At 30.6% G+C, this 21,148-nt stretch overlaps 1 protein-coding gene across 1 annotated transcript; it reads left to right on the top strand.

Moving 5' to 3' along the window:
- The first annotated feature begins 15,873 nt into the window (after positions 1 to 15,873).
- LOC112276171 (phosphoribosylaminoimidazole-succinocarboxamide synthase, chloroplastic) lies at positions 15,874 to 20,671 on the top strand. The gene is made up of 12 exons (XM_024507257.3): positions 15,874 to 16,651; positions 16,785 to 16,886; positions 17,006 to 17,135; positions 17,365 to 17,457; positions 17,717 to 17,805; positions 18,210 to 18,290; positions 18,412 to 18,501; positions 19,046 to 19,135; positions 19,390 to 19,440; positions 19,853 to 19,899; positions 20,010 to 20,067; positions 20,196 to 20,671. Exons 1-12 carry the CDS (start codon positions 16,247 to 16,249, stop codon positions 20,253 to 20,255), a joined length of 1,296 nt encoding a protein of 431 aa, XP_024363025.1. The 5' UTR covers positions 15,874 to 16,246; the 3' UTR covers positions 20,256 to 20,671.
- The last annotated feature ends 477 nt before the right edge of the window (positions 20,672 to 21,148 follow it).

Genomic DNA, 21,148 nt, shown 5'->3' with positions numbered 1-21,148 from the left:
AGACTAAGTAGAATCTATCATAGAACATTCTAGAAGAGTTTAGGGTGATTATTTAAGTAGGATCCACTATAGAACATTCTAAAAGAATTTGGGATAGTTATTTAAGTAGAGCCTACTATAGAATCTTTTAGAAAAGAAGTTTAAGGCAATTATCTAGGTGGAATCTACTACCTAAGAACATTCTAGAAAGTTTAGGGTAATAAGAGAAGGTATAAAAAGAAATGGCTAAGGCCTATTGGAATATTTGGTCAGATATGGCTTTGAATTCTTTCTCTTAGTAAAATTTGATTCTGCATATTTCTAATCAGATTTGTTTTGTTCTACTTTTGTTTGCTCATTTTTGTCTTTCATGTCCTATTTTGTTTAGTTTCGTTTAGTTTTATTTTGGTAAATTTTTTCCTATTTTATCAAGAAACTTTATGTTATTGTGAATTAAAAGGACCTTAGGTTTTTGAAATAGTTTAGTCATGTTTCATGCTTGGTGCATTTTCAAACAATAAGATATGTAATACAACAATGTCCTATGAATATTTCAAAAGGCTTGTTTTATATTTTGGCATCTCTAATGTTCCAACCTCTTTCATGGCTCACATGAATAGATTATTTTAGAACCTATTGGATAAGTATGTGGTCATTTTTATTGATTATATCTTTATATATAGTAAAAATCTTCAAGAATATGAGCAACACCTACGAGAAGTGTTGCTCCAAGTATAAGATAGTCACTTCTATTGCAAGCAATCAAAATGTGAACTTTAAAAGTTGAAAGTTATCTTTTTAGAGGATGTGGTGTCCTCCAAAGGTATGTACATGGAGTAAGATAAGATGAAAGGGTTGGAAGATTGGTCAACCTTCAAAGATACTTATGAAGTCTACTCATTTTTATTCCTTATTGAATATTATTATTGTTTTTATTCCTTATTGGATATTATTATTGTTTTATTGTTTTATCATTTTTATTCCTTATTAGATATTATCATTGTTGCCTTATTAACAAACCTATAGGAAAAGGGTTCCTCATTTGAATAGAAACTAGAGCAATAAAGTACCTTTGATAGGATGCACTTATTATTATTCTAATATTATAATCATATGATCCCAACCTTCCTTATACACTTGATATTGATGCTTTCAACTTTGTTATTAGAACGATCTTTCAACAAGACTTTGATAAGGGCGTTTAATCTATGGCATATGAATTTTATAAGCTTAAAAGGACAGAGCATAATTATTGTGCATGTCATTGAGAGTAATTAGCAATTGTACATACTACAATGATGTGCCAATACTATCTAGTGGAAAAACTAGTAGTTGTTCGGATGGACCATCAATCCTTGCTATATAATTTGTATCTAAAAAATATGAAATCATAACATCATTGTTGATACGAACAGTTGCAACTTTTTTATATCCAACTTGAGTAGAAGTAAGGGCGACAACATACCATGCTAAACAGCTTATTAATGAGACCAAATTTCAATGATAAATTAGAAAATAAGACAAAAATTACTATTATTAATAGTATTATTTCTAATCTAACAAAAAAGTAGAATAAAAGGAAATTATGCATCAAAATAATTATTTCAAGATGATTATGAATTGACTAAAGATAAGCAATTTACAGTATCAAGATTAAAATCTTAGTAATAGCTTACTCTATTTCAAGAAGTGGATTTATGTACCTAACAATACTATACTCCAAACTCGCATACTTCAAGAGCAACATGACATTTCAATATCTAGACATTTGAATATTTGAAGTCAGAGAAGACTCTAAAATGGATATCAAAGATATGATTTAGGACAGGTTTGGATTGTGATGTTTGAACTTTTTTAGGCTTTTGCAAGTCATGTTATCATAGTAAAGCATGCAATGCAACGTCTCCTAGACTATTGCAGCCAATTCCACAACTTATGATATGTTGAGAGCAGGTAACTATCGATCTCATTACATATTTACCACAACACGTTATAATCATATTACAATTGCTATCTTTATATATCAATTCTTGAAGCAACTTTACTTAGCCAGGTTATGCTTGTATATTGATGCTTTAGTGCTTATACAAATCTTCTTTGATATCATCTTTTTTCACTATAGATTATCTTATGTTATCATTTTAAATTAAGATCGATGCTTTACGGAAAGTTTTTGATAAATCTTGTTCAAGCTATAAGAGACATGACTTGCCATGTCTATAGCCTTCTATCCTCAAACAAATGGACAAATAGATCATTCAAATCAAACCTTAGAAGATAGACTAAGGACATTTGTAGTGCTTCATCATAATAATTGGGGTGAATACTTGACACCTTTGGAGTTTGATTACAATCATAGTATTCAAGTAAATATTGATCATTCACTATTTTTCTTTTATACCAATCAATATATAATTATATTAGTAACTTTCTATCATCCTATTAATATCAATAACTCGACAGCAAAAGAATTTATACAACGACTTACAAGAAGCATGGCAATGCGACCTTATCACACAGAATTGATAAAAATAGTATGCAGATAATCACCAGCAATACAATACTTTTCAAGAGGAGGATCAAGTATTACTCTCCAATTCCAACTTGCCACTTGCTACATAAATCCAAATTCATAAATTAGAACCTCAATGGCTTATACCTTTCCACATTTATGTACTAATTTTTAATGTCACTTATTGCCTCGAGCTTTTGCCACATATTTGGGTCCATCTAGTTTTCTATATTTCATAATTGAAAAAAATTTATATTGAACCAAAGTACTTTATGGATCAATATCAACCACCACTAGTTGTAATTGGTGACCAATAAGAATATGAAGTGAACAACATTTTGGAACAACGCTACTTTTGTCGTGGCAGTGGACATCCACAACTTCAGTACAAAATTCTTTAGAAATATTATTCTATCCATGATGCAATAAGAAAACTTGCAGAAAACCTCACCTATTGCTAAGAAACAATTTGAAGATACCATCAGGATCAAAACAAAGACATTTTGTATTAGTAGAGGAGAATTAAATATAACAATGTATAAATAAGATATTTGTATTATTAACACATAGAGATAAATAGTTAAAACCATAAAAGTTTATAGAATTGAGATTAAGAAAGTGGATTAGGTAGGATCTATTGTGGAACATTCTAAAAAAAATTTAGGATACTTATCTAAGTAGGGTCTATCATGGAACCTTCTAAAAAGAATTTAAAGCAATTATTTAAATGAAGTCCATCATCTAGAAACATTCTAAAAAGTCCAAGGTAGTACAATAAAATATAAATAGGACTGACTAGGGCCTTTTGAAGCATCTGGTCATGTATGGCTTTGGATCCTTTCTTTGAATACCATTGGATTTTATATCTTTCTATTTTGTTTTGTTTTATTTTAATTTTGGTTGCTTAGTGTGGACTTTTGTATCTCATTTTGTTTAGTTATGTTCAATTGTATTCTGGTCCAGTTTGTCCTCTCTTATAATGAGGTTTTATGTTGCTAAGTATTAGAAGGATCTTAGATACTTGAAATAGACTGGTCCTATTTCACCTATCAAATCTATATAATTTACTATGGTTTAGTATCTTTTTATTAATTTAGTTTTTTATTAGTTGACTTTATTAATATCAAATAGGAGTTGAATACTTAAGTGAAAAATCTTCTTGACTTAATATTTTTATCAAATCAAGTCTTTCAAGTGATTTTAAGAAAGAAAAATCTTGTATTTTAAGAATTTTCTTGGCTATAGAAACTTAATAATTTAATATAGATTTAGGATTTTTTTCTACTCATACTTGTATTCTTAAATATATCTCTTTGGATGTGAGAGATAACTTGACTTATTTGTATATAGATTCATTATCTTTTTTCTCAAAGTTTATTCATTGTGTATTTGTACTTAGATTAAATTATATATTTTGTGATTAGTTTGTAGCATTCAATGTGTTATATGTAAAAATATTTGTTTATAGAACATGGTACATTTATGTATCTAAAATATATTATATTATATTTAAATTATTCATACATGCTTCAAAACACTATATATATATATATATATATATATATATTAATACTCATTAAATTATATATTCTTTATATATCTATTTTATATGAATTATTTCTTAAATTATTTAATCAAAATATTTTAATATAAAAAATAAAGAATATTTATTTTAATGATAATCTTGTTGAAATTTTTATAATCTATATACATTTGCATTGATTCATCTTTTTTCTTCATAGGAAAAAAATTCATATTAGAGATTCTAAATATTATATAAATTTTTTAGTCAAATTATCATTAATATACTATCAAGGATATGAATCTCAAAAAAAAAATATTCAATACATTCTTGTGTTAGTGAAGAGAACTAGAAAATCACTCAAATGGTGATGAAATATTAAATTAGAATAGCTATTGCCAAAAACATGAAGACTAGAAAGTCTTGAAACAAGACAAAGGACTAGAAAGGTGTTGATAAGAATGAAGAAGGCTTCACTCTTGCCTCCATATATATTCTTAATTAAGAGCTACGTGGCAATGTCTTATAGGACCTCCAAAACATGTTGACTTTGCTAGCCACATGTCTTAACTTATAAGACAAGTTATCTATATATATGCCACATAGTTAACTTATTCCACAAGCTATTACATGGAGTTAACTTGTTCTACAAGCTACTACATGGAATTAACTTGTTCTACAAGCTTTCAATATATGGTTAACTTCTTGGCCAAGTTTCTAACCTACAAATACACCTAAAGTCAAAACCACATCTATGAAGCTTGAAGAAGCTTATCTAGAAGGCTTTATGAAATTAATCTATATAATCTAGATAAAGTGATCTATGATTACAAATATAAAGTCATATAAACTTGATACTAGAAGATCCATGATAAAATCTATAAAAATAAAAGACCATAGTTATTTTGGAATTGGTAACATTTGAAGAAGTTCATAAGATCGATAGCAAGGAGTTTTGGATCTTGAACAAGTATCTTATGATTGTACAAAGTCTTTAATTATCTTCCACATTTGAGGCCACCAAAAATCTCTTGTTATCAGTTCCAAAGTCTTGTTATATCCAAAATGTCCAGCTACTAAAAAATCATGATGTACTTGAAAGACATGTAATCATGCCTTGCTTTTTGGAATATATAGGTAATCTTTAAAATATAGTAAGTTTTTCTTGAACTCAAACTTTGATGTGTCATAGGACTTTGAGAAAGTATTCTTGATATCAAGAATAAGAGAATCAGATGACATACTTGATTGAATTTGCTTAACAAAGGTTGAATCAATAATCAATGTTGATTTTATTGCTTGAAGATGAAAATGCTCGAGCTTCAAGAGAATTATTCTTTGTTGAACAAAAGATGCATCTCATTCTTTTGGTGCAAGATAAAAACATCTAGAAGGGCAACTGATAGATCTTGTTATTTTTCAATGTCATGATGTAAAATGCTTAATAAGTAAAAGAGTGAAAAAAATATCATATTTTTTAAGATCTTATTTTAAATATATTATAATAAATTATCTTAGAAAGATAAATAATATTCAAGGGATAGAAAAATTAATGGTGCTAATGCTATTTTTTTTACAAAATAGGCTTCTGCTCACTTTATATGACTACAAATAGAGCAAAATAAGGTAGATTAGAAAAATAAACAATATAAGCACCTTTAAAAAGAAGTTAAGAGTAGTTTGTAGCAAAAGTTACCTTAAAAATCCAAGAGTTGATACACAAAGAGGACCAATTACCAACCAAGGTCGAAATCAGATCCCAAAGTACAAAACTATGCCTTGACGATGATTCTAAGGTTCTTTTGGAGATCAAAGAATAGAATCTAGGAGCTTACTTGATGAAATTTTTTTGATCATTGATTTGGAGTAATATGAGTGTATATTGACTTTGTAAGACCTTTAAAAAATTTGAATTTATTTTGGATAACTCTAGATTTGTAAAATAAAATGGATGATATTTATTGGAGAATTTTGTAAGTTTGGCAATAGATCTATGAGTGAAATTTTTTTGATTTTTAGATGTAGTTGTGGTTGATGTGTGCTGTAAATTTGGATTTAATAAAATGGTTAGATTGAAAAGCATGAAGGTTTTTGTGGGTTATAGTCTCAAAATTTAGGATTTTGAAGACTAGTGAGGTTTTTTTAAATATCTGTCAATCTGTCAATTAGATTGAGGCAAATATTTTTCATAGAGGTAGTCAAATTGATTTCTAACAAGTCTGTAAAGTTTGGAAGTAAAGTAATGGTTCAATTAGGAATAATTGGCCCTGGGAGATTGGCATCAAAATTGAAGAAAGAAGCTGATCAATAATTAAGCACATTTTTGAGGTTATCATCTATTTGGTAATTTTGATCCTTTTTAATTTTTCTTGTGCTTGTTTTCAACCTAATTGTTAAGAGATTTGCAAAATTTGAGTTAAAATCAATGATTTATTCATCAGTTATTGAGATTTAAATTTGCAATAGGAATTACTTGGGATTGATTAGGATTCGATTTAGGATTAGGATTAGGATTTTGAGTTGATTTAAGATTTGATTAGGATTAAGATTTGGTTAAGGTTAGAATTAAGATTTTGGATTTGATTTAAGATTTGATTAGGATTAGGATTTGATTTAGGTTAGGATTTGGTTAGGATTTATTTTAGATTTTATTAGGAATTGTTTAAGATTTAGATTAGATTTTATTTAGGATTTATTTAGGATTTGACTAGGATTTATTTAAAATTTGATTAAAATTTGATTAGGATTTTTTTAGGATTTGATTAAGATTTAATTAGGATTTATCTAAAATTTAATTAGGATTTATTTAGGATTTGATTACGATTTGATTAGAATTTGTTTAGGATTTGATTAAAATTTTATTAAGATTTGATTAAGATTTAATTAGGATTTTTCTAGGATTTGATTAGGGCTTATTTAGGATTTGTCTAGGATTTGTTTAGGATTTGATTAGGGCTTATTTAGAATTTATTTAAGACTTGACAAAGATTTATTTAGGATTTGTTTAGAGTTTGGTTAGAGCTTATTTAGGGATTGACTAAGATTTTATTAGGATTTGACTTGAATTTGTCTAGGATTTGATTTGAGATTTATCAAGGATTTGATCAAGATTTGACTAAGATTTGATTAATATTTGATTAAGATTTGATTAAGGTTTGATTAAGGTTTGACTAGATTTTAATTGGAATTTAATTAAGGTTTTTATTTTAATACTTTATTAATATTTATATTTTAATTTTTTTTTTTTGAATTTTTATGTTATTTCTTTATGATTTTTTTAAAGGGTCTCTTGGAATTCTTTATATTTTTTGTATAATTATTTTGAAATTTTAACTGAATTTGATTGATGTTTGATTATATTTGCTAATATTTAATTATAATTTATTTAAGAATCTATTAGAGTTGTTAGGACTTGTTGTTACAATTTTCTTTTTATCTTCTATAGACATGTACTTAATACATTCTCAAGCCAAACGCCACATAATATGACACCGGATTGATAAGTAATATTGAAATTGAATCTGGATAAAGATATGCTTTAACGAGCTTGACAATGATTCAAAATACGTGCTAACATGAAGTACTCAAGGTTCTTATGATTTGTATATATGGTGATTGGACTTCAAGCACCTTTTAGATAATGATGCCATTCTTGAAATGAATCCCCGATTGCAAAGAATTCTTTGTCATGGATCTGATAACTAATCTTCGCTACTGAAAATTTTCTGGAATGAAAAGCTACTGGGTGGGATTTAACATTCGTTCCCACTTATGACATTATGGCACCCATAGCAAAGTTTGATGTATTTGTTTCCATAAAAAATACCTTAAAAAAGTTGACACAATGTAAGATTGATACAAAAATAAACTCCTTCTTTAAAGCATCAAATGATGCTTTTATTTCTTTATTCTACTCAAATTTGGCTTTACAAGTCAAACGTATAAGTAGAGCTGCAACTTGAAAAAAGTTCTTGATAAAGATTGAGTAGTAATTAACAAAGCTCAAAAAACATTGTACATCTTATATTGTTCTTAGAATCTTCCAATCTATAATAGTTTGAATCTTGTTGGAATCCATCACAAGACCTTTATTGGAAATGATGTATCCTAAAAAGTTAACTTGAGTAGTATGGAATATATACTTTTTTAACTTGGCATATAATCCTATATCTCTAAGTTTCTATAATATGCTTTCAATATGAAATTCATGTTCTTTTTTATTATAGAGTAGATTAGAATGTTGTCTAAATAGCAAATGACAAAATCATCTAGAAATTCACAAAAATCATCATTTATAAGATGTTCAAAAGTGGCTAGTGTATTTGTGAGTCCAAAAGGCATGACATTATATTCAAAATGTTCATACTTAGTTTGAAAAGTAATCTTTTATTCATCTCCTTCTTTGATATAAATTAAATTGTATGCTTCTCTTAGATCTGTTTTGATATAGATCTTTGTTTGATTGAGTTGGTTAAGAAGTCCTAAAATCAAAGGCAAAGGATACCTATTTTTTATGGTGATCTTATTAGGTCCTTGATAATCCACATACACCTGTAGAGATCCATCTTTCTTCTTCTTAAATAAGATAGGAGCCCCAGCTAGAAATTTATAATGGCATAAGAAATTTTTTGCCAAGTTTTCATCAATGTACTCTTTGACTGCAGCCAACTCATTTTGTAATAGGCTATAGATTGGTCTAAATAGTGGTTGAGTTCCTTCTTGATGATCAATGGTGCAATCATAAAGATGATGCTCTAGAAAAATATCTGAATTCTTCTTTTTAAAAATGTCTTGGAATTTTTGATATTGATTAGGAATACCATTTGATGTTTTTTTATCATTAGAAATGGGCATAGCATATATAGCAAAAGATGATTCTTCTTTTTCAATATGCATAAAAGTTCTTGCACCTACCAATAAAGGTTTGGGTGTACTACACTTATGTACTTGTACTTCATTAACTCAATCTTCAATTATACTATCCAAAAAATTAGAGTTACGAGAAATCCAATCTATTTAAGAGTTATATTTTTCTAGCCACAATAATCCTAAAAAAATCAGATTAGAAGAAGATCTTATTACATTAAATATTACCACGCCATTATGATCTTTAATTGCTACATTTAAAGGAATACTCTCATAGGTAATATTTTAGAAGACAACAAATGACCATCTATGATTTCTACATGTACGGATTTAGTTTTCTTGACTAAAAATATTTTTTGATTTTTGACAAAATCTTTGTTTATAAAATAAGTTAAGGCTCTTTAATCTAATAAGAAAAAGACTTTGTAATTTTTAGGTCCTAAACACACATATTGTAAAACAAGGTGAAGGATTTGAGGAGAGAATATGACCTTTATTAGGTGTTGCACATGATTCCAACTGCACAGTCCCTATTGTAATTGGAGAAACTCGTTTTTCAACACATTATCTTCTTTAGTAATTATGCTCCTCATTTTATAATTGCATTGCTTTTTTTGACAATGTTGAGTAGTGATTTTAGCTTCTCTACAATATAAATACAAATCCTCTTGGCGACGTCAAGTCTTTTTTTGTTTCGTGAGAGATTTAAAACATATTGTATCAATTTGCATTGGTTCTTGCCTTGATGAATATGTTTCACAAAACTTAGGAGTTGTTGCCATTACTTGAGTTGTTCTTCTTTAATCAAGTCTTTATTCTTCATGCTTTTCAAATAATCGATTATTGCATGCAATGACTTGAGCAATAAATTATTCCAAAGATTCTACTTTTGACATTGTTAATAACAAATCTTTAACGCTATCCTTTAACCCATATCAAAATTGATTGATAAGTGCTTTGTCTTTCAAGTCCATGTCGCAAGTGAAGTTTTGGAATTTAGTAACATATGTGGTGGCATATTGTGATCCTTATTGTAAAGATAAGAATTTGGTCTCTACTACTTATTCTCGATCACTTTTTTCAAATGTGATCATATACACTTCTAAGAATGAATTTAAATCATAAAGAAGTCATAAATCCTTTTCCATCAAAGGTACAAATTAAGAAAAAGTACTTTTACATAGAAGTTCACATATAAAGCCGACTTGAGTAAATCCATCCATGTATTGGAAAGGATGTAATCTTAAGTAGAGCTTAACTTGGTGTAAAACCTTCAAAATTTTAATCTTGTTCCATCAAAATTCTCAGGCATACTAATTCTTGCCTCTCTTGAGCTTATAGCAGTAAGACCCCTTGAATTTGGTTGTGAGGTTGATCGACTTGTTTCTCTCAATTGCACAACTTCTTGATATAGGCTCTGGACTTCTTCTATAGGTATTGAAGTAGTGCTCTTATAGTTGACGTTGGTGATGTGTGAAATTTCTACCTTAAGAGTATTGACAAGCTCGTGAAGACCCGCAATAGTTGTAAATCTATTTTCACTTCCGCTAGGAGTAGCATCTATAATCTTTCCTTCTACAGACAACTCAAACAAATCTAAAAAGTTAAATTAGAAGAAGTTAATTTGTAACCTCTAATAAAAATTTCCACAAAGAGGGATAATTCTTTATTTGTAAAATAAGACAAAAATAGTATATTAATACTCTTGTCAAATTGACAAGAACATAAATCTTGAAGAAAAAAAATCTTCAATATATTCTTGTGTCACTGAAGAGAACTAGAAAGTCATTCAAAAGGTGATGTAATATTAAACTAGAATAGCTATTGCCAAAAACAAGAAGACTAAAAAGTCTTGAAACAAGACTAAGGACTAGAATGGCATTGATAAGAATAAAGAAGGTTTTATTCTTGCCTCCATATATACTCTTAACTAAGAGCTACATGGTGATGTCCTATATGACCTTCAAAATGTGTTGACTTTGCTAGCCACATGTCTTAACTTGCAAGGCAAGTTATCTATGTATGCACTACATAATTAGCTTGTTCCACAAGTTACTATATAGAGTTAACTTGTTCTACAAGCTACCAACACGTGGTTAACTTGTTAGCCAAGTTTCTAACCTACAAATACATCTAAAGTCAAAACCGCATCTATGAAGCTTCTAGAAAGCTTATCTAAAAGACTTAATGAAATTAATCTATATTTACCTACTTCTACCTAATCATATAAGTAACTATTAGAATAAATATATATGTCTAAGACATATATTCCTTGAATGAATCAAATACATCTTATAATAAACTATAGAATGGTTTAATGACAATTTAGCTTTTTTAATAGAACAATATAGCAATCATAAGAATGATGTTTTAAAAAAATATTTGTATTTTTTTTTAATATTTTAATAAACTTTATACTAGATTAGAATGTTGCTTAAAGTCTTTCTACTATTAGAAAAAGATGGAGGATAAATAACAATACATGGCTATTCTTTGAAAATGTGTATAAAAGTTTTTGCATATATAAATAAAAATTTGATTTTACTAAGCTTATGATTTTTGGCTTGATTAGAAAAAATCTTAATTATATTATGAAAAAATTTGAAATTACAAAAAAATCCAATCTATCTAAAGATTATACTTTTTCATCCATAATAAGTTTAAAATAATTAGATTGGAAGAAAATTTAATAATATTAAATAAAACTAAGCTATTATGACCATTTATTATTACATCTATAGAAATTGTTTCATAAATAATTTCTCTAAAAGGTAAAAATCAATTATTTATGACTTTTACATACACTAGTCTAGTTTTTTATACCATGTATATTCTATATCTTTTAACATCTAAAAGAGAAGCCAAGGCTCTTAAACATAATAAAAAAGATACTTTATGATTTTTAGATTCCAAAAAAAAATCTATTATAAAATAAGGTGTAGATTGTAAAAAAGATTATGATCTTTTCTAAATATTGTATAAAATTATAATCCTATGGTTCTTGTTGTAATTTAAAAAGCTCATTATCTAATACATTATTTTTTTTATAGCCATGATTCTTATTTTATAGTTATATTATTTTTTATACAATGTCAAATAATAAGCTAAGATTCTTTACAATATAAGTACAATCCTTCTTGACAGTAATAAGTTTTTTTTTGCTCAATCAAAGATTTAAGGTTTACTACATTAATTTTCATATTTTCCACTTTCAAACATATATATTAAAAAAATCATTGAAATTGCTATTGAATTTTAAAAACATTAAGGCATTCTTTTGTAACACTTGTATTAAAGTTTAAAAAGTCAATTATCATACTTTATAGCAAAATAAATTGCTTGATTTAATTTTTGAAGATGATGTAAGTTTAATATTATTTTCTTCAATTTATATTGCAATCCACAAAAAAACTGGTCTGTAAATGCAACATCATCTTTCTTAATATTAATTGTAAGTTGTCAAAAATATGAATAATATAGGAATTTTAAAAAATTGCATTGACAAAAAATACAAATCTTGTTAATTGTAATATTAATTGTATCTTTTTTTATACATTAATCAAAATTTTGCCAAAAAAGCCTTTTAATTATCTAATATTAAATCATTTTATTTAAGATTAGATAAAAATTATGATAAAGCTGAATATAAAAATAGTGTTCTAATAAACATGACTTATGATTTTGGAGTTGAATAACTTTAAAGTTGAAGCTCAATCACTAATTTTATTTGATTCATTAATTCTTGAAGCTTTGATCTTATATTATTAAACCTCTTAAGGAAGAATTGTTTTGGCTTTCTAATACTTATAGTAATACTTAAGCTATGTTTTATATGGAAAAAATGATATGATTTGATGTAAATGTTGAAGCACCTCTAATCATCTCTATATCTTTACTTTTAGTTATTTTTGTTGTTCTTTAAGGTGGTGAATTGAATTGATGCATTGCAACCTATAACTCCCTCATTTCTTGTATTTATATTATTACATCCTTTATTTCACTAAGTTTTTCCATCATGACACAATAAAAAAGAAGATGTCTAATATGACTTGGGATAAATAGAAAAGAGGGCTTAAGTACAAATTAAATTCTAAGAATAATATGAGATTAAAGGTGAATAAACTAAAAAACATTATATTCTAGTGTTTTATTAAAGAAAATAATCATCCACTTTTAATCACGAAAAGACAAAGATCTAATATTCATAGTATATGTTCATCAATTTATCAAAGATATAAATCACAAAACAACCAAAGAGTTAATACATTCTTGTGATATGAGGAAAGAGAAAATATTAATTAAAATATGATTATAATATTGAAAATAGAATGACTATTGGAAAAAGAGAAGAAGAATAGAAACTTTTGAAACAAGATTAAAAATAAGAAAGACATTGATAAGAGTAATATAGGCCTCACTATTGCCTCTATATATACTATCTACTTAAGAATGTATATAATAATATTTTAAACATCAACTAACACATGTCTAATTTGTAAGACAAGTTTTCAATATGTGCATCACAAAGCCAACTTGTAAACAAGTAGTCAATACATGGACACATGGCCAATTTATTAGTCAAGTTTTTAACCTATCAATTATCTACAAATACTTATAGAGTCAAATTTGCATCTATCAAATTTAACTATTTTTATGTACTACTTAACTCTTTTTATCTTAATAATTATTAGTATCAATAAGTATGTCTTTAATATGTAGTTGCCAAGGTGAAAGCATGCAACGTAGATTGTATGGCCTTGGTAAGACACATTTCTGTCATGCTTTCATTACAATACTAAATAATTTTCTATGCTATCACTTGCTTCTACAATTCCATCTTTGATATTTCTAAAACTCAAAATCTTTGTAACAACTATTGTATGAACTATGTGAATATCCATTGTTAAAAATTATTTGATTTTTAAAATAAACTCTAATAACCATTAATCTCTGATAATTAATATTCATTTTTTGCCACAAACGATATTAATTAACATGGGTACAATTACACTTTAAATATCAAAAAATATACTTTAAATTTTTATTTAAAATATATATATATATATATATATATATATATATAATCATATAATGAAGAACAATCATCTTCATAGATTTCTTCTCAAATTCGAAAGTATTATATTATGTTATGTTATGTTATCCTCACATCCAATATGATTTTTATGTAGAAAATTCCTAAATTTCTACAGCCTCAATTTTTTTTTCCTTGTATATTTGTGTATATATATTGATTTTCTTTTTCTTAAGTATTTTTGGTTTCTATGTTTTTTTCTTCTTAATCCAATACAAACTTATAAAAATTTGTTGCACCTAATTACTTTTTCCTTTGCAAACTTTTTATTATAATAAAAACCCCATTATAAGTTTTTAATTTATTTTTCGGTACTTAACTCAAACAATCAGTTGGTGTTATCCCATAGTAACACTGATCTAATTCCATATATGTATTTGGAATATTCACACCTTACTACCTAAAGTTTAAGAAATTTAAAAATCTACATAGACATTGGCAGTATAATTTATAACAGTTCAAAACTTGTCTTCAGCAGTTTAAAGATTAATTGAAATGTGGATTAATTATGAGCAAATGATCCCAACCAATACTAATATAAGAGGGTATCAATAAATCATTTTTAAAAAAGATTGTTTTTTTAATATATGTATATAGTATGTATGTACATTGTGATTTCAATAAAACAAATAATACTTCAAAAAAAAAATTATTTTATTTTTGAATACTATAAATTTTAATCTAATATAATTTTCATATAATTTATATTTTTTTAAATGTATTATCAAATGAAATGAATGACTAGATTTTTATTGGATGTTCTTTGAGAAGGCACAAGATGCATAAAAATCATCTTAGATTTTGTTGTACAAGACTACTAGAATTTTGTTATATAAGGCTACTTAAATTTTAGAATAATTATCTGCATTTTTTACTTTTGCTACCAGAAATAAGAATGAGATTAGATCTAAACTGAATTATGTCTGTACATTAAACTAAAAAACGCCAACTGTATAACTTCTTAAAAATTTACATCTAAACAGGGCAATTTTATCATCTTTCATCACTTGTGTGTATAAAATTTTGTTTTCATACTTTGTTTCATATTTCTAGGCATAAATAGAATGAAAATTTCTTAATATTTAGATGTTTTTTAACATTGCATTATCAAATGTGAACTGTTGGAGATTTTGTTTCCTATTATCCTAGGCATTATAAAGTTGTATAAAAATACATGTATTATGTGGTATATAAAGTTATTCCAACACTTTGAATATCACATAATAGTTTACACTTCAAATTGAATTTTAATCAAAAAATTAAGTATTTCTCTCAATGTTTGTATTTTTATTTTAAAAAATAAAAGGTTGATAATAAACTTATTATATTATTGAATAAAAATGTAAAATATTTTTATCCAGAAAAACAAACTCTTATGTTTTATATAAAGTTTTATAAAATATATGTTTATTTTAAAAATATATATTCTAAAAAGTATTGTTCTTTTAAGAGTTTTTGATAATTGAAATATTGTAAAAGTAGTTTTCTTTAAACAAATGCCTTCCAGGATGGACCATATGGCCTTAAAAAAATATTTTTTGTAAAAACTTTTTCTACAAACGTTGCTTTATTGTCATTAAAAAAAACTAGCGAGGGCCCCCATCTTTGAAAACTAATTACAAGTTTATATAGAGAAACTTACTCTATGATTTGATTTGATTTGATTTTGTTTTTCTCTTAAAAAAGAATTCCCAAAATCTATGCGAAACAGATTGCATTCCTTGAGGAGAGCGAAAGGGGCAATGTCCTCATGAACAGTTGTTGATTTTTACTCTCCAAATTAGGGTTTGAATGACGACATGGCATTCCACGTCACTATTTCCACGTCACCACGATCCCGTGGGAACATTCCCGGCGAACAAATTCGAGCGCATCGACAGCAGCGGAACCACGCCGAATCCCGAACTGCGAAGGCACAAATTCGACGTCGAAGACGAACAAGAAAATGCTCCCACTCTGGATGGCAACGCATCCTGAATACCTGCAGAATCTGCGGACTCGTCGAGTGTATCCACTCACTCTCGGTGCTCGGAACAGGAAGAAATTCTTGCCTGTCCTGTCGCACAGCTAGCTACTTCATTTCATGTAGGGCTGTGGCAGGGAGTGCGTAGGTTTCATGGTGTGTTGTGTAGTGTTGTGGTAGTGGTGGTGGAATTGCGGAAGTGTTGTTGGAATTGAGAGCGTGGAGGCGTGGAAGAGAAGAAAAGAGAGCTGAAGCGGCTCGCTAGGAGTCCCCCCCCTTCTTTTTTTTGTTTTCGTTTGTGTTGGTTTAGAGATGGTAGCAGTGATGGTGATGAGCTCGATGGGAGTGGCATCTCGGTCTTCTTCATCTTTGGTTGTAGATGCTGCTGCTGGTAGTGCTTCGTCTCCCTTGTCTGACTCGTGCGGGTCCTCGCGGTGCTGTTCGAAGTTGCGGTTCCCTGCGACGACGCCTGGAACGCTGACCTCCCGTGCTGCGCTCAGCAGCAGAGTTCGGGAGTTGTCGTCTATGGTGCTGCGGGGCGGCAAGGAAGTGGTTGCTTGGCCGAGGGTGAGCTCGGCGATGGTGAGCTCGACTGTGGACTTGGATGCGCGGCGGCCGGAGGTTGAGGCTTCAATCGACGAAGCTTTGGGCAATTGCATTACTGAGAGCTTTCTGAACGACGCAATTCCTTCGCTTGGACCAAAGATTCGCGGCAAAGTGGGTGGATGTCTCTTTTTTCTTCCCCTTGCTCAGCTCTCTCTCTCTCGTGCTAGCATTCTAATTCCGTAAGCAATCGCAGTGTACACGCTTCTTTGTGACCAATGAGTCTCATGCGATTGCCTTGTGGCAGGTCAGAGATATTTACGACGCCGGGGATTATATGGTGCTAGTGACCACTGATAGACAAAGTGCATTCGACCGCATTCTCGCCTCTGTTCCTTTCAAGGGCCAGGTCAAGTTTGTCAAATCTCTTAAACCCTAAGGGTTTGGCTGGCCTCAAGAATTCGGCTTCACACCCATGTCCTGAAAGGTTATGTATACTGAGAATCAATCATGTCTGGTATGGTGCAGGTGTTGAATCAGACAAGCATCTGGTGGTTTAACAATACCAAGCACATTACTGACAATGCGATTGTCAGCGCTCCAGACCCGAATGTCACTATTGCTAAGAAGTGTACGGTTTTTCCGGTCGAATTTGTAGGTAATGTCTTCTTGGCATCTTTTGTATCCCTGTTTCTTCGCTTACATTCTAGTAAAACCAGTGAATTCATTTCTATTTTTCTTCGTTTGTCTGAAGGACGAATATACGATTTAGTGCCTTTAAAAGTCAATTGCACTTTAATTTGTTTTGTGTCTTTTCTCTAAATTGTAAGATCGGAACTGGCTTGGTGATTTTCAATTTTTTTGTTGTGCTCTTGTGGTTTTTTCAGTAAGAGGATTTGTGACTGGTAGCACAAGCACTTCACTATGGACAGTTTACAACCAGGGTGTCCGCAATTACTGTGGCAACGAGCTTAAAGAAGGTAATGAATGCATGTTCAATAGCTCTTCTATCTGATCTTATAGCTATATTATGGAACAAGTCACCTCGTATCTAGCAGTCATTAGCAGGTGTGGTTATTGCTGCCTCTCTGAAGACGACTTAAGAACATTTTCAGGAGTCATTTTGTGAGACTGCAAGTTTCTAAAAACTCATTTGTCTACGGAGTCATTGCCGCACTATTTTGTTGTAGAAGTCTTTTAAGGGAAGGGTATCTAAAGGTATTGTTTGGACATATTCAGGAATGAAGAAGAATGAGAAGTTGGAAGCTAATATATTGACTCCTACCACTAAGGCTGCTGACCACGACCTTCCTATCTCTGGAGATGAGGTATGCGACATTCACCTTATTCTGGATTTTCTGCACCTAATTTTTTCAGTTGAAGTAATGATCACTCAACCACGTTTTTTTTTTTTGATTTATTTGAATTGTGAATGATGCCTTATCTATTTATGATGAAAACTTTGAATGAAAACTTTTGATTCCACGTATGTTGGTGAGGAGCTACAACGGTTCAAATTCTTACTACCAGTGTCCAATTTTCTATTATGATGGTCATACTTTTCAGTATAGAAGTTCTTTAACAAGTGGGTCCGCCCAAGTGATGCGAAAGATATTTTTGAACACTTAAAAGAGCAAGATTCAATGTGGACATTGTTTTTGGTATTTCAGAAAATGCTGAAACAGTGCGCCCCTGAAAACTAACATGATGTGATTGTTTTTGAGTTTCACAGATAGCAGAGCAAGGATTGATGTCTAGAGAAGACTATGAGGAGGTCAAAAGTAGAGCTCTTGCACTTTTCAAGTTTGGCCAGGTGTAACACTGTTAACACTACGTCTACACCTTTGCTCCTCTTTTGCATTAGAAACAATCAGTCATTTTCATTTTGAAAATGTTTAATACTGAGTATTGGAGGATTTCATTCTTGTTTACAGGAGGTGGCTCGGAAGCATGGGTTGTTGTTGGTAGATACTAAATACGAATTTGGCAAGACAAGTGATGGGACCATTGTTCTCATTGATGAGGTAAAATGCTTGTGCACTGCCGTCATGATTTTGTCAGTTTCTGTAAATCAAGGTTTTGCCTCGCTTGCTGTTTGCTTGGTGATCAGCAGTGATTTTTATTTGCTACTTAGTGTCTTGGATGTGTTAATTTGTCTTTTTAGTCTGTTAGTGTGTTCCTATACAACTACTCTCGTAGTTTTAAGATGGTATTGCTATAGGCACTTCGGACTTTGTCACCAGTTTCACCTCAGCATCACCCATGGACGATTAAGCTTCGCCTTTTTCCGTTGGCTGACAAATTAGGAATGTAGAGGGCTCTATTTCCCTCTTTACATTTGAATTTTTCTCGCATTTCTGATTCGTCTTTGTGTTTCCCCGATTTCAATCTATGGTGAGCATCTCAGGATGAAGTTCTGGCGCCTTTAATATGAGTTGCTGGAAGTCAAAGACCACTATAACACTCTTTTAGTACACTTACAGACGGATGCATTGCAAATGTGCAGAATGAATATCTGTTTTCAGCTTTGTTTGTTTAGATTGGCTTACACATTCTTCACTACCGCAGGTTCACACTCCAGATTCTAGTCGTTACTGGATAGCAGCCTCTTACGAAGAAAGGCAGCGGCAAGGACTAGAGCCTGAAAACATCGACAAGGTTCGTTGTTTTAATTTTCTCTGCGTCGTGACTGTAGAATATCCAATTAGAGATTATTAGTGTATGGCAGTATCTTCAGTGTCTCCACTACCTTATTGCATCAGAAAAGCTAAATGAAGCTGTCGGACCGGCATTCGTGTTTTTTTTTTTTTTTTTTTTTTTTTTTTTCAGTAATATAAGTTGCTTGAGTGTCCTCTTCTCTGATATCCATCTTGTTGACATCAGCCATGTTCTCATGCTTCATTGGTTTGCAGGAGTTCTTGCGCCTGTGGTTCAAGAGTCAGTGCGATCCTTATACTGCTGAGGTATAGGGAGCTTGTAATAAATGGCTTAATCTTTCTCCGTATTCCCGTCTCGTGTTTCTTCATATTGTCTTGAGTTATTTCTTTTCAAGAAACGGCGGGTTGAAAGTACTGGTTGAATGTAGTTGAAAACATGAAGTTTTAGTTATCTTTCTGATTTCTCATACTAGCTTGAAATAATTTGACATGAAACTCAGCTTGTTGAACTTGTTTTCTGAGTTCGAGACTCTTCAAATTTACGGAACTTGCAATTGATCCACTTATTAAGCATAGCGATCTAACTAGTTAGCGATTTTGATGAAATAACTGGATTTATACTCGTACGATGCGTCATTTTCGTAGGTTTCAAAGAGGTCTTCTTCCGCTTCACCCTGAGGAGTTAGCCTGGGCTGATTTTTACTGGCTGTTGTTGCAGGTATTGCCTGAGGCACCCAAGGAATTGGTGTCAGAGCTTTCTTGGAGGTGACTATTTTGTGCCACTTTCTTGCTCTTCTTCATCTCAGATTTTGCCTTTTTTTGTCCCTCACTTTTTTTTGGTCATAAACAATTGGTGTTTGGTTGCCCCTTTGCAGGTACATAGTGTTGTATGAAACCATTACTGGAACTAAATTTGTGCTGCCTGACGTAAAGGTAAGGGTTCGTTTCTCTTCCTCGCTGTATTCATACTCTTTCATACTTTTACATGTTTTTAAGTGGATCGAAAGCAGTGTGGATTTGGTACATAAATCAAGTACTGAAAACTTTCTTGAACTTGGCAGGAAAACCTGCACGACCGTATTATACGAAATGTGCAAGATGCTCTCAGCCTTTTGTTGTAGTGATGTCATTAAAATGGGTAATTTTTTTCGCGTGCTATTGGTACACACTTTGGATGAGCTAATGCAGTTACAGGATATAGCAAATAGCACCGACTGACGTAAATTGAAGAGGGATAATTGAAGTGCCTGGTGAAGTCAATCCCATGAACAACTTCATGCAAAGCTAGTGGTACTAAATTAGTCGGGACGGTCTCATCATCTTGAGTTCAACAATTGATTACCTCCTGTGAAGAGTAGCTGGTTGTTGGACTCGGTATGATAGCGGTCTTCAGTGAGTGTTGAGAAAGGCGTCGCACCTTCTCCGGTGCAACGCGCTTGCTAGGAGTCAACTTTTGCCCTATCGTCCTCCAGTTTTTTTGCCAGTCCCGAACCCATTTGAATAATTGTTAATCAATTGTAAATTGTGGTCCTCAAAATGGTTGCATTCTCAACATCAGCATGTTATAAATTAGAATATTGCGGGTGCCGATGTAATGTTTAGGAAAGACGCGGTTTGATAGAACCTCCTGTTTCCTTGCAGCACTGGATGCCCTGTATAGACGAACGTTCATCCACTAGAGGACCTTGGGCAGTTATTTGGGGCTGAGCATAGGGCAGCCCCGCCACTGCCTGAGGTCCTGGAGAGAATAAACCCTCTGTTGACCCCTTTCCTCCCCGCATCAAGTTGCTCCCATTCTCTTGTCTCACCACCTTGCTCCTGTTCAATATTTTGTGTTTTTGTTATATTTCTGCTTGTTCTTCAATTTTTGTTGTTCCTCAAACACTACTTTTAATTGTTGTCCCTTTTAATTTTGCACCCAATTGTTATCTTTCTGTTATATTTTTTGGATAGCTCCAAGATTAGTGTCGAGTTTTCAATCAAATCTTTGTTTCTTACTTCTGCTTATGGTTTC

Source organism: Physcomitrium patens, chromosome 23 (assembly GCF_059467195.1).
Source record: "Physcomitrium patens ecotype Gransden chromosome 23, ASM5946719v1, whole genome shotgun sequence".
Taxonomy (NCBI): domain Eukaryota; kingdom Viridiplantae; phylum Streptophyta; class Bryopsida; order Funariales; family Funariaceae; genus Physcomitrium; species Physcomitrium patens.
This window is presented reverse-complemented; position numbering and strand designations above follow the sequence as displayed.